This window comes from Haliotis asinina, chromosome 1, assembly GCF_037392515.1.
Source record: "Haliotis asinina isolate JCU_RB_2024 chromosome 1, JCU_Hal_asi_v2, whole genome shotgun sequence".
NCBI classification, from domain to species: domain Eukaryota; kingdom Metazoa; phylum Mollusca; class Gastropoda; order Lepetellida; family Haliotidae; genus Haliotis; species Haliotis asinina.
In genome coordinates, this window is record NC_090280.1 from 7,355,047 (window position 1) to 7,369,194 (window position 14,148).

Sequence of the window (14,148 nt, forward strand, 5' to 3'; positions counted from 1 at the left end):
CAGGGCTCAGGTGCCACAAGATGCTTAGGAAGTCTGTGTTCCACGTGCACTGAGCGGTTGTGCTCGGGCGTTTGAATCACGGTGCACGAGTATTTCAGTACCCTTTTTTTCAATGTTTTTGACAATGTTTCATTTCACTCAGACGCAACGAAAACTGAATCAGTTGCCTCACAGCATGTTCTAACATGACGTTTTTAGTGCCCATTAAACACACAAACGGTTGCGTTTAGCTTAGAGTATAAATGGCCACACCAGGTTTACATCTATATATTAATGTTAACGTGTCCCCATACCTTTTGTGTGTAATATATCAACAGAGAAACTTTTAGAACATATTTGAATTAATGGTTATTATCTTCCGGGGTTAAGAAGTTATTTCCTCAGGTATAAGCAATTATTAATTGATGAATATTAGGGGGAAAATTGATACTCAAAATCCCACGTGCAAGAGACATCACATTTTTTGTTGCAGAAACAATCATGTTTGCTTTCATGATGTCATGTTACAGAATATTGAATATTTCAGTTACAAGTGTAAGTGCTTCCGAACTAAAATGTTTCCATAGATGACAGAACCTATGTTGCTATGCAGTTCAAGAACGCGACTCATTACAATATAGGTAGTGTTTCTGTCTACTTGTGATGAAACAAAGATATTATATATTTGAAGTCATCATTTTTCTGATGCTGATCATAACTGAGCAAATTGTACTTACTAATTCAGTTTTTGCAGGTAAGATTCACATGATCATAAATGAGGCATGCTAACAATGTGCATGCGTAGCACACTGAATGTTTACATTTTTGGGCAACCGGAATGCAACATACCAGAGGACAAGACAACAAACACCCGATTTTGAAAATTCGCAGCTTTGGAAATGGCCTATGACCTGTCATAATTTAGTGTTTATAAGACGGCATGTTATATACGACTTTAAAAGAAATAACCATGTATTTGTTTCAATAGTTGAAGTCGTGGAACGGCACTTTAGATTTACAAAGTGTTTTAAGTTGAAAGTCGCATTCAGTATAGCAGTGTATAACGATGTCTTCGTGTGTACAGTTTGATGTAAATTTCAGTCACTCTAGAGTATTTCTACGATGAAAAACTGTGACTTTCACTGGACATATATGTACTTATCATTTACGAGCAACAAATAGCCTTGACAGTATTGTAGTGGATCTTTGAACTACTGACACATAACTTACGAATTCTATGTATTCATGGTCGCATCATGTCCTCGGTCAGAATGCCCAGAATGTACCCGACGACTCCTGGAACAATATAATTGAATTCAGGCTAATCTTGAATGGCATTAGTCAGTATCTACATGAAGTGGTTTTATTGAAATGCAGATTATCTGTTCTAACACGAGCTTTCAGTATATGAATAACCCTTCCAGGCCATGGTACAAAATGATACAAATACACCGAACATCCAACAAAGAACTGGACACATAGAGTGTGTTCCATTCGTCAAGCAATGAACACTTCATTATAGAAACAAACAAGAGTAACTCTTTCTCGTTCTGCGTTCAGTTCACTGCTGTTTAAAAACTGTGCTCGTATTTTGTTCTGTTTTTGTTTTCCATGGGCCCTCAGAATTGCCTATTCACATGAAATAATAAACATTGTTTCTCATCTCAGTTCTCCTCTCAGCTATGGAAACCTACACTCCGATAAGATACTACCCTTCCCCTTACAACTATTAACACGTTGGTTTGTTCTTCTTCAATAACATTTGTAAAGTTGACAAAAATGACACGAGATTCATCGTAATTGAATTTAAGGAGAACTGCCAACTGATGGAAAGTTTCACCGAAAAGAAATCACAGCTTCATTAATATTTTCCCTTATTAATTAGAGCGTCTAGACCAGACAGTTTCTTAAACAAAACACGCGCACTAACGCACAATGCATGTCTGTTTACTGCATGACGCTGACACACTGTCAAATGATGTTGTTTAAAGCACGAGATATATGGGTTAAAATTAAGAAACGGCAACGTACTTGAAATGAAATATTGGGTAAAAATGTGACAAAATTGACAGTGTATGGGAAAATCACAAAATATCTGTTTCATGTTTTCGTGACTCAAGGGATTCGTGTTGCAACACACACACACACACACACACACATACACACGCGTGTGAGTGTGTGTATGCTTGTGTGTGTGTGTGCGTATGCGTGTGTGTGTGACGCTCATAGGCGTGAAAGCTGAAATTGGAACTTGGTATAAACATGCTCATTTCCCGATATTTGTCAGTGTATAAATTTCCTCAAGTGAAATGGCACCCGTGGCGAGCCACCTCCTCGTGGTGGGTGCTGGGTAACGCCAAGAGCTCGCCGACACCCCCGTAGTGGACCCGTGGGGATATTTGGTCCACCAACCCGTTTGCCGTGGGTTGCGGCCCTGTGTCGGTGGAGGAAGGGATCCTGGTGGTTGAGAGCATGGGAGCAGGACTATTGCTCCTATTGCTCAACACACCACTTTGGCCCTGACTTCACCTAGACGGGTGGTTGAATGGGCCCGGTTCAACCAATCGGCTGGTCATGCTAAGCCCTGTACATGTAAATGTTGTTCACAAATTTGAGAAAATATGTAATTTTTTGTCTTGGCTTCATGATGATTCATTTGTATTTCGATTGTACAATTCAAATTTCGTAACTTGCCTAGAGTCCTATGTCCAGAAGGCAGTGGCTCATGGGCCAATCAAGTGGAATAAATACTTTTGTGTTATTCTGCTTGAGTATACCATCCGGGTATCCTTGGTGCTGCAGGCAGGAAACCCGCCTGCTTTTAGCATTGTCCTTGTGATACTCCGTGGCGGGTGGGGAGCTCGGATGATGAAACAATATAAACTTACCATGGCTTACGAAACTCCCCTAAAAAAAACAAAACGTCCTCTTGATACTACTGATCCTGATGTTGAAGACCAAGGACTGTCCACATCCATTGACTACTGGCCACGGTTTATTGTAATTGAGACCACTGACAACACTCCGTTAAAGCTGAACCCTTTTGCGGTATCAAAAGGCATACAGGGCATTGCAGGTGATGTTAGAAACGTTAGACGTTTACGAACAGGTTCTTTGCTTGTTGAGTGTAATAGGAGGCAACAGGCAACCAATCTCCTTTCAACAAAATCATTTGTAGGCATTCCAGTGTCAGTCTCTCCTCACCGTACTCTTAACACTAGTAAGGGTATTGTGAGAGACCGTGATAGACTATTTGCGGATATGCTGGAAATTGACATCGCTGCAGAGATGAAGGACCAAGGTGTGTTATTTGTGAAACGTTTCACAACCCGAAGAAACAACCAGATCCAACAAACCAACACCTATTTATTTTCATTTTCCACTCCAACGGCTCCAAAATCAATAAAGGCCGGCTACTGTCACATCAAAGTGGAAACGTTTATTCCTAATCCACTCAGATGTTTCAAGTGTCAAAAGTATGGTCACGGTGTAAATTCCTGCACATTGTCTGTTGTGTGTGCTCACTGCGGTGAGAAGACCCACACAACAGAAGATTGTGACAGTAATTACAAGAAATGCACCAATTGTTCAGGAGACCATTCGTCTTTCTCAAAAGAGTGTCCGATTTGGAAGTACCAGATGGAAATAAACAAACTAAAATTTACTCAAAATATCAGCTTTGCCGAAGCGAAACAACTTGTTCAAAGATGCGATCCACAAGAAACATATGCTTCTAAAACAAAACCATCATCTGAACCATCCTCTAAGGCTTCTACGTCTTCTTCAGCTGCTCAAACAAACTTGACTTGGGTGCACACTGATTCCCCAGAGGTTTTTTCACCCGCTATTTCTACTCAGACCGCTGAGCTACTTCCTCGCATGTCGCAAAGTCAATCAGGGCCAGCTTCGGATTCATCATCACAGCCACCTGCAAGGTCTCAATCTTTGTCAAATGTCCAACAAATTCCTAAAGGAAAAACTAAACCTATGCCTGATTCTTCAAAAAAGCAAAGTGGCAGAGCCCCAAAAGGGTCTGAAAACAGAATTAAGCTTTATAATAAATACGGATCACTTGAGGACATGGACGTGTCCGAAAACGTCCAATCAAGGGCACACAGCTTGTCGCCCTCAAAAAAAGTACGGGGTAGATCCCCAATCAACCCGCCCAAACGATAATCCATTGCAAAAATATTGTACAGTGGAACTGTAGAGGCCTAAGGACCAATTTCAACGAGTTACAGCTACTTGTCCAGGATTTTGCACCATCCGCTTTCTGTCTCCAGGAAACCTATCTGAAGGAGACAGACGCTTTTGATCTACGTCAGTTCACTTCATATAATTGTTTTTCACCTCCAGGTGATAGGGCCACTGGAGGGTCTTCAATTCTTGTAAAACAGGAGTTTTCCATAGCCCTGTAACACTCACAACTAGTCTCCAAGCTGTTGCAGTGAGACTAACTCTTCACGTTACCTTTACACTATGCTCTTTATATATTTCACCTTCTTCAGCACTCCAGCAGTCTGATCTTCAAGCTCTCTATGACCAACTTCCTAAACCTTGTATTTTAATGGGTGATCTCAATGGACATAACCCGATTTGGGGTGGTACAAACACAAACTCAAAAGGTAAAATACTGGAAGATTTCATAGCCAATAATGACTTGTGTATATACAATGATGATTCAAGCACTTATCTGCACCCTGCAACTGGCACCTACTCTTCTCTGGATCTGTCTCTTGCAGACCCTTCTCTACTAAATGAATTTGAGTGGTCAGTCCACAATGACCTCTGTGGAAGTGACCACTTTCCAACTATCTTAACAGCAACTAATCCATCTGATTCTCCATCTTATACAAGATGGAATTTTTCCAAGGCAGACTGGTCGTTATTTAAAACGTTATGCACATCTAAACTACGGCCGCAGTGTTTCAGTGAAGTAACTGATCCTATTCGGCTTTTTTCTGACACTTTAAATGAAATAGCTGATGAGTGTATACCTAGGTCTTCTACTGCTCCACATGTACGGAAACCATGGTTCAATTCCGATTGTAGGCAAGCCAGAAAAGCGAGGAAAAAGGCGGAAAATTATTTCCGCTATCATCCAACTGTCCACAACTTGAATAAGTTTAAAATCCTCAATGCGAAAGCCCGTCGTACCTTCAAACACAACAAACGGCAATCTTGGAGGAACTACGTTTCCAGGATTAATTCGCGCACGCCAATGTCCAAGGTATGGAACATGGTTCAAAGAATTAAAGGTAAAGGTTCTAAATCTTCAGTTCACCATCTCAAAGATGGTGATAATTTAATTACTGACAAGTCTCATATTGCAAATAAAATTGGCGAAACACTTGCCAAAAATTCTTCATCGGCAAATTATGTCCCTGAGTTTCAGAGATATCAGAAACAACAGGAAAAGAAAAAACTTAATTTCGAATCAAATAATGGTGAAGATTATAATGAAGTTTTCTCATTACATGAGTTATATACAGCTCTTGACCAAGCTCATGACACTGCAGCAGGTGATGACAATATTCATTATCAGCTACTGAAACATTTGCCTGAACCATGTCTGGTCACACTTTTAGATATATTTGACAAAATATGGACGTCTGGAGCATTTCCTCCTTCGTGGCGTAATGCCATTGTAGTCCCAATACCAAAACCTGGCAGGGATCATACAGATCCGTCGAATTACAGACCGATATCTCTCACTAGCTGTGTCTGTAAAACCATGGAACGTATGGTGAATAATAGATTAGTTTGGTATCTTGAAACCAATAATCTCATTACAAATATTCAGTGTGGTTTCAGAAAAATCGCAGTACCATTGATCATTTGGTACGCTTAGAATCCTTCGTGAAAAATGCAATCGTAAATAAACAACATGCTGTATCAATTTTCTTTGATCTTGAGAAAGCTTATGATACGACCTGGAAGCATGGTATTTTGAGGGATTTACATGAATTTGGATTGAGAGGTCGTTTGCCTCTTTTTATATCAGAGTTTTTAAAAGACAGGCAATTTCAAGTCCGAGTAGGTTCTACCCTGTCTGATCATTATAATCAGGATCAGGGTGTCCCTCAAGGTAGTATTTTGTCTGTCACTTTGTTTAGTATTAAGATCAACAGTTTATCCAAGGTTTTAAATGATTCAATTGATGGATCATTATTTGTGGATGATTTTAATATTTCTTGTCGTGGAAAAAATATGCACACTATTGAAAGACAACTGCAGTTATGTTTGAACAAAATAAATAAATGGTGTCTTGAAAATGGCTTCAAATTTTCTAAATCCAAAACTAATTGCATACATTTTTGTAGAAAATATAAGCCGCATAAGGACCCTGAACTATCTTTAAATGGCACTCCCATCAAGGTTGTAAAGGAGGCCAAGTTCCTGGGTTTAATTTTCGATTCTCATTTAACCTTCTTGCCACACATTAAATCCCTTAAAGCTAAATGTCTGAAGGCACTAGATTTGTTAAAGGTTGTTTCAAATTCAAAGTGGGGAGGGGATCAAGTTACCCTCCTTCACTTATACAGATCATTGGTACGATCTAAACTTGATTATGGCTCCATTGTGTATGGTGGAGCCTGTAAAAGCAACCTCAAACTATTAGATTCTGTCCATCACCAAGGTCTAAGACTTTGTCTTGGATCTTTTAGAACCTCACCTGTTGCCAGTCTCTATGTTGAGGCTGATGAATCATCTCTTTCACAACGCCGTATAAAATTGTCTTTACAATACATTACTAAACTATATTCTAATAAATCTAACCCAGCCTATGACTGTGTGTTCAATCCGCTTTATGAAAATTTGTATGACAAGAGGTCTTCTCTTGTTCCACCTCTAGGACACAGAATTAAACCCTTTCTTTCTTCGGCCAGAATTGAGTTGGAAAACATAGCTCCCTCCCGTCTCCTTTCTTCTCCTCCTTGGCAGTTGGTTAGGCCACAAGTTGACCTAACATTAACTTCATTTAAAAAATCAGAAACTAATGAATTACAATATAAACAAGAATATAATCAATTAAAACATAAATATAGCAATTACAAACCCTTATTTACAGATGGATCCAAGGACGGTGGTGCAGTAGCTTGTGCCACTGTCATTGGATCGAGAACAATCTCTTCTAGACTTCCCGATAACAGCTCTATTTTTACTGCAGAAGCAAACGCCATATTAACTGCTCTTCAATATATTCAAAGACACCCTAAACATAAACAGTATATAATCTATTCAGACTCTCTCTCTTGCCTTCAGGCTATTAAAAATATTTCTTGTAAACATCCACTTTTGATAGAAATTATTGAATTGTACAATAATCTTGCTACTGGCCAGTGCGACATTGTTCTTTGTTGGTTACCCAGTCACGTTGGCATTTCTGGTAACACAATGGCCGATCTTGCTGCTAAAGCAGCACTCAGCAAATCTGTAACACCACTTCTTATTCCATACTCAGATTATAAAGCTGCAATAAGATCTTATATCCGTGATCTGATGCAGAAGAAGTGGGACACCCAAGTAGGTATAAATAAATTACATGAAATAAAACCTTATATCGGTTATACTTACTTGGGTTGTCAGTCCAGATTTGAGGAGGTCATTATGCGACGATGTCGCATTGGCCATACGAGGTATACTCACGAGTATTTATTAAAAGGTGAAGATCCTCCGTTTTGTATCCCTTGTGATGAAAGAATCACAGTCAAGCATGTCCTGCTTGACTGTGTTGAATACTCCATCACAAGGGATAAATATTTTAATTCACGAACTTTGAAGGATCTTTTTAATTCTGTTAGCTCTCATTTAATTATTGCATTTTTAAAAGAATTAGATTTGCTAAATGAATTGTAAATAGATGAATATTTTATGCTTGGAAGTTTGAATTAGTAACTTAGAGTGTTAGTGGCTGTATCCTCGAGGGGGGTTAAAGCACTGTAAAATTATTGTCCTCCTGAGAGGATACGTAAGTCCCAAAACATTTGAAGTCAAATTTGATCTTCCATTTTGTCTTAGCCGTAGAATATGTGTCATTTTAATTTGTGGCTAATCTTGCTTACAATCACCATCAACAGAGGGGATGATGTAAATCCAGCTAGGGACCATGCAGGTAGCAGAAGTACTGTAAGTCCCCATGGCCCCTAGTATGGTGATCTACCTTCAGTTGTTGATGATCTATATAGCCTGTTTTTATATTGTATTGTCAGAATAGGAATATTAGTTTTAACTTTTCACGCTAGTTTTATTTCTTATTGTGATATTCTAGTTGTTTTACTGTCCTTCGTCGACAGGTTTTTATCATATACATAGATTCCATTTTTAAGAATGCTCTCGTCACGATATGGCTGCAATACTGCCGATGTGACGTTAAATGTTAACTCACTCACTCACTCCTCAAGTGAAATTAAACTATAATTGTCCTGACATTATCGTTTATTTATGAGTGTATTCTAATTCACTAACATGTCACAACAGATTTGGATTCTGTTCCACGATAGGTCTGTGGAACTGTGTTTAAAAAAACACACTACCTGAATCCAGAAAGTGCACACACGTTATATGATATCTAATAAACGTTTAAATATTTATGGATATTTCCGGGTATCCGGTTCTATTCTAAGTGGATAAACAACCCACGTTAATGTGTACACGCACCGGCATATGTCTACACGACAACGTGTGGACACACTCGTAGCTGTGTATATCAAGGCACGATACCTGTGTATAGATCAGCCATCTGTAAGTCGTGGCATGACGTAAGGACAATTTAGCTTGAATTTTTAACAACATGCAGAGGCCAGAGAATGATCAGTCGTCCTTCAATTTTCATTATCAAGTGCCTGAACTGCAGGTGTCAAAAAGCACGCAAAAAATGTGAGCACACCGTGAGCTAGTTGCACTCGCGAAATGTGCACTCATCAAATTGCTGACAACGTGCTTTGCAACATGTTTTTAGAGGGTTTTATTACATAACCCTTCCCGATAACTACCATTTTATACAAATTCATGTCACTTTCTTCTGTTTCTGTATCAACACACGATAAAGCGAAAACACATTCTTGTGTCTGACTCATTGAATCAATGATGTGAACACATTTAATTGATAGCAATTTAACTTTGACTTAGATACCTTATGACTTGAAAAGACACTAGTACTAAATGCGTGTTAAACGCCACCGTCTGTCAGTCAAATAATGAGCCATATGCCACCTGGGCATTCATACTTGTGAAAAGGTTGAGCATACGTTATACACAGGACCTTCCACAGAGAGGTAGAGGGATGTTTTACTTTGGAGTGACATGGCAAGGATTCTAAGTAACATTTGGAGTTTGACATCATGGACATGACAGATTCTTGTATTGTTCTTACCTAGCCAAGCAGTCCCTCACCTTCTGAAATACATAAATATAGCACAAGTAAACCAAACCATGTTCAATACACCCATAAGTAATATGTGTAAATGGAATTGTATTTTCAATCTTCGATGTACTGTTTCGATGTGATTTCTTTTGTTTCTTTTTATGTTTTTTTCTGTTACTAAATAACACAATATTCTATCTGTAAATAATCAAATCTGAAGTAGACTGTCCAGTGACTGACATCATAAGCACCGCATTACTCTATGATTCATCACTCAGTAAGGCAGACCACCAGATTCCATTTTTCGTCCTTACAACTATGGGTTGTCGTAGTGTTTTTCATTTTCATTTTATTCCCTTGTTTCAATCGCATGAGTACGTACATTCATACTGCACAAAGATCGTACTGCATTCTACAGTTTTGTAAGTCATGGTAAGTTACGAAACAGTAACTCATGGGTCATAGGTTCACTTAGTTTTTCATTGTGTTTTTTCACTATGTCTTTCAAAGTAGCACTGAAGTATCGCACATTGCTACACAGATATCACGCATAAGTAGCTTGTTAGAGACTAATCTGAATTTAACCCGGATATGGCGTTATTTGTGTGTGTCAAATGTATTGTGCAATCGCTTGGGTACGCGTTTCGCATTCAATGTCCAACATGTTTCACATGAAAGATACATTTTTATTTGTAAATGTATGTACTGATATTTGACCTTGAGTATAGACTGGTACTCTGCCCTTTGCCTCCCCAACGGCCGTACAATGCAGTAAAGAGCGTCAGCACACCAGGAGTGGCACCCAAATCTACTTTGAATAGTAAAGAAAGGTACGACAGGACGTCATAAAAAATAGTATGTATTGTTTTTTACAACCCACCTAAGCGGCATGTGTACATGTTTTATATCGGCAAACAATGACTAATGAAAAACTTCTTTTTACCTCTCTTTTGTATACGATAACCCACAGAATGATGACCACGCAGATGGTGACGAGGAAAGTAATGACGACTGCACCGATAACCTGCATTGGATTATCTGGAGGCAAACGGTCATCAGGGCGTGGAATTTCTAGCAACAAAATAGATCCCGTGTATTTCCTTAACTTGTACAATGAACTAAACATTACAAACTTCAATTTCACTTAATGGTGTAATCACTGACTTTCGTCGATCATTTCCTAGTTTTTACGGCTGTTTTCTGTTGTTATTCATGCTTTCTAATTCTAAGGGTCATCGAGCTGACGAAATTAATATACAATGAGATAATGTGATTTCAACAACTACATGTCAGTGGCAATGTACACATACACGTGGATTGTTGAAGAGATTGTACTTTACAGCTAATACCTGCACGCTCGGGGTTCTTAGTGCATTTCCTAGCACAGAATATTGTGATTTGCCTATGTTCTACTTTCCATTTGTTTTCAAGGAGACGCTATTCACATGTGGTGAGTGAGTGAGTTTAGTTTTACGCCGCACTCTGCAATATTCCACATATATGGCGGCGGTCTGAAAATAATCGAGTCTGGACCAGACAATCCAGTGAGCAACAACATGAGCATCGATCTGCGCAATTGGGAACCGATGACATGTGTCAACCAAGTCAACGAGGCCGACCACCCTATCCCATTAGTCGCCTCTACGACAAGCATAGTCGCCTTTTATGGCAAGCATGGGTTGCTGAAGGCCTGTTCTATCCCGGGACCTTCTTGAACACAAAGATACATCTATGCTTTGACTGTATTTATTACAACCCTATGCCACTTTGCAAATCTAAACAAACACTCGTCGATGCATAAATTGTCAGTCAGATATTCTGTACTTCAGGTAAAGTATCAATCGTACCAATGTACATACCAACCCTGCAGAATCTGCGGTACTCACCTATTTAGTGAAAGATACTTTTTGTACGGATAACAAGATCTTGCTTATTGCCTATACTGTCCCTTCCATATACATTCTTAGACACCTAACATTGTTATCACTTTTAACTTGATAACGTTGAAACTACACCAAAACACTCTATGGAATAAACATGGAGTTGTTATCCATGAAGTTGTATGCTTCTCTATTGTCTTCTAGCCTGCCGGCAAAACAATTACTCACCGATATGTTTTAAACCACTGCATGAAATAATCCTGCTTCCTGAACAGCTAAATTCAAGTTTTATATTTCCCAGGTGTTCCGCGGTCACATTTATTTCTCTTGAAAGACTTGTATTTGTAGGCTTAGCCTCCACTGTTGTCAGTAGATCCCGAACGGTCCCAATAAGAAGAGTGACGTTGGAAGTGTCAGAACAGTAGTAATCCTGGATAATCACTATCAGGGATACCATCTGATTCAGACGAACTGTCGCGGCATCCCACGTTATTGTGCACGAAGTTTTATCTGAAGTAGGATGCATAACAATGTATTCTAAAATAACAACCAATGATAAAACGTGAAAAAGTTAAAAAAAACAATTAGTACAATTACCTATACATACCAGCTATATGGCTGTGATCGAAAGATAGGGAACGGTAGTGGGAAAGGAATATACTCTGCCTCTCAACTCCCCCTCAATCCTATCCTGCCACACACACTCGCATCTCCCTCCCCTCTTATCTCCATGAAAATGATTTTTTCAGACTGTCGGAAAACATGTTCCTGAACATTCAGCCATTTGGATAGATAGGTGACCATACTGTTGGTCACTGAATTGTCTGGCGCGATGTTGAAATTCAAGTTAACAGAGTTAATAAGCATACACCTTGCAAAGTTCTACCTACTTTCAGCTACGACAAGCTGATCGTAAACAAAATTAGCGCCGTCCTCAGAGCAGCCCCATTTTCCTGCATGTTTCACCTGAAGATCCAGTATCGTTAGCTCAAAGTAACTTGAGTTTCTTTGAACTGCCTGATACCCGCTGACATTTGTGCAGCCCGTCTGTAAACACTGTGGGGAGTTGCCATTGGGGGCCTTGAATACAATGACAGATACGGGTTGAGATGAGACGCAGGCCAGTACAGACGGCTTATCCAGATAGGATATCTCGGGTGACTGGATCTGAAGAAAACCTGTAAGAAGGCTGTTTGTGAGACATTCTTGTCTATAAACGAACAAACATCAAGTCACGGCGTTGGAGATTAAGGTGGAGGATACCTTATGTATGCACAGTGGAAACCGACATGCGTTGGGACTGGCAAAATATCCAGTACGGCGAGCATGCCGGTTAAGCGAACTTTTCCCTTTTCAACTTGGGAATGATCTACCGTGTGACGTAAAATACAACTGTTGCAGTAGTGGTATTCTGCCACGCCGTAGAAATATGCCTTTAAACGTGTGATCAAGTACAGGCATAAAGAATAATGATAATAACTTATTGGGAAGATGGATTGTGTATCAAACCTTAAAACGCATCACATTTCCTTTGGATGCGTTTGGGAAGGGCAACAAATAAGTAGTAAAACTATCCTCATGTACGAATAATTCATCATATTAAGAAATTAGCAAGAAAGTTTACACTGCAAAATAGATGTCCGCATCCTATATTGAATTGATGTATCGAACTATCACTAAATGACTCCATCTGTTCAACCGAGATGTTTCCAAACATCCGCGTTATAACAAGGAACCCAATTCTACAGATTGTGTTGTGAGCAACTATTGTTCAAGACGATCATCATTTTGTTCTTGTAACGTTTACCAACTAGTATGTAAATTGTTTCAGAGCAATACCGACAGAGCAATACCGACAGAGCAATACCGACAGAGCAATACCGACAGAGCAATACCGTCTTTTCCCGACATTACATGGTTGAGGATTAACCGTAACAACATAATGCATTTATATTCACTTTCAAAGAATTCAAATAGCATTGAGAAATATTCCAGAAATGTGACGTGCGTGTGACAATATTCGTGTCTGGACCTGACAAACCAGCCGCTGATCTAAAAAAATGTAGACTGACAGCTTCTTGGTTGCCTTACATACTGTCGCTAAGGTCTGTACAGTTTAGATATGACAGTTTGAATGAACTAATTAAGAATGAACGTTTTAGATCGGAAACATAAGTCTGTTATGCTTTGTTGCTCAACATTGTTGCAAATAGCAAATATGGCTACTGATTTGCAGTGTCCATAACTGTCAGACACTCACAAAAGGTGCTTACATATACCCAATTGGAAAATGATATTTTTCAAATCAGATTTATAGTATACTATTAAACTGATGCAGTAAATCTGCAAGATAAGTATAAATTTGAGATGATATAGCATCTTTCAGTTATAACTTTACATAAATAGAAAATAGAAACATACTGTTTCTCAAACGTCTCGTCAAGATTGCTATAAAACATAGGACACAGGCAATTCTGAAGACAAAAGACTCCATCTGTGAACACAAGATAATCATATGGATTAATTACTATAGCAAATAACTATCTATAACACGTACGCTCAACAAGAGTATCTACAGCCCCTCAACACAGAGACACGTACACGTACACGTACACGTACACGCACCCGAACACGTATGTGCGCACACACATACTTGTGCCTCCACGTTCATCCCTTTGCCCCAGTTTTTTTCAGCTCCATTCCACTATCATAATTTAAAGACAAAGAGAAAAAATTGCGGTTAAAATTGCGGATACTGATAGGAAACCAATGTATGGTTTAAGGTGAGTTGGCAGACACACTGTGCTGCAATCTATAACAGCAGTATTCATTTATCGTTTGAACACTTGCCATTAACATTTATCGTATACATCGTTCACAGCCATGTCTGTCACCTTGTCTGACACCTCACACCCTAGTAGG

At 39.2% G+C, this 14,148-nt stretch overlaps 1 protein-coding gene across 1 annotated transcript; it reads right to left on the reverse strand.

The window, feature by feature from the left end:
* Positions 1-1,214: 1,214 nt before the first annotated feature.
* LOC137286479 (uncharacterized) lies at positions 1,215-13,897 on the reverse strand. The gene is made up of 7 exons (XM_067818412.1): positions 13,880-13,897; positions 13,648-13,700; positions 12,117-12,415; positions 11,455-11,736; positions 10,290-10,417; positions 9,356-9,378; positions 1,215-1,275 (listed from the first exon to the last, which is right to left on the reverse strand). The coding sequence occupies exons 1-7, from the start codon at positions 13,895-13,897 to the stop codon at positions 1,215-1,217; spliced, it is 864 nt and encodes a 287-aa protein (XP_067674513.1).
* Positions 13,898-14,148: the final 251 nt, after the last annotated feature.

Coding starts and splice junctions, on each gene's coding strand:
- LOC137286479 (XM_067818412.1), bottom strand. Junction 11,737..12,116: donor TCAGCTTGTCGTAGCTGAAA/GTAGGTAGAACT, acceptor ATCCTACTTCAG/ATAAAACTTCGTGCACAATA. Junction 9,379..10,289: donor TTATCGTATACAAAAGAGAG/GTAAAAAGAAGT, acceptor TATGTATTTCAG/AAGGTGAGGGACTGCTTGGC.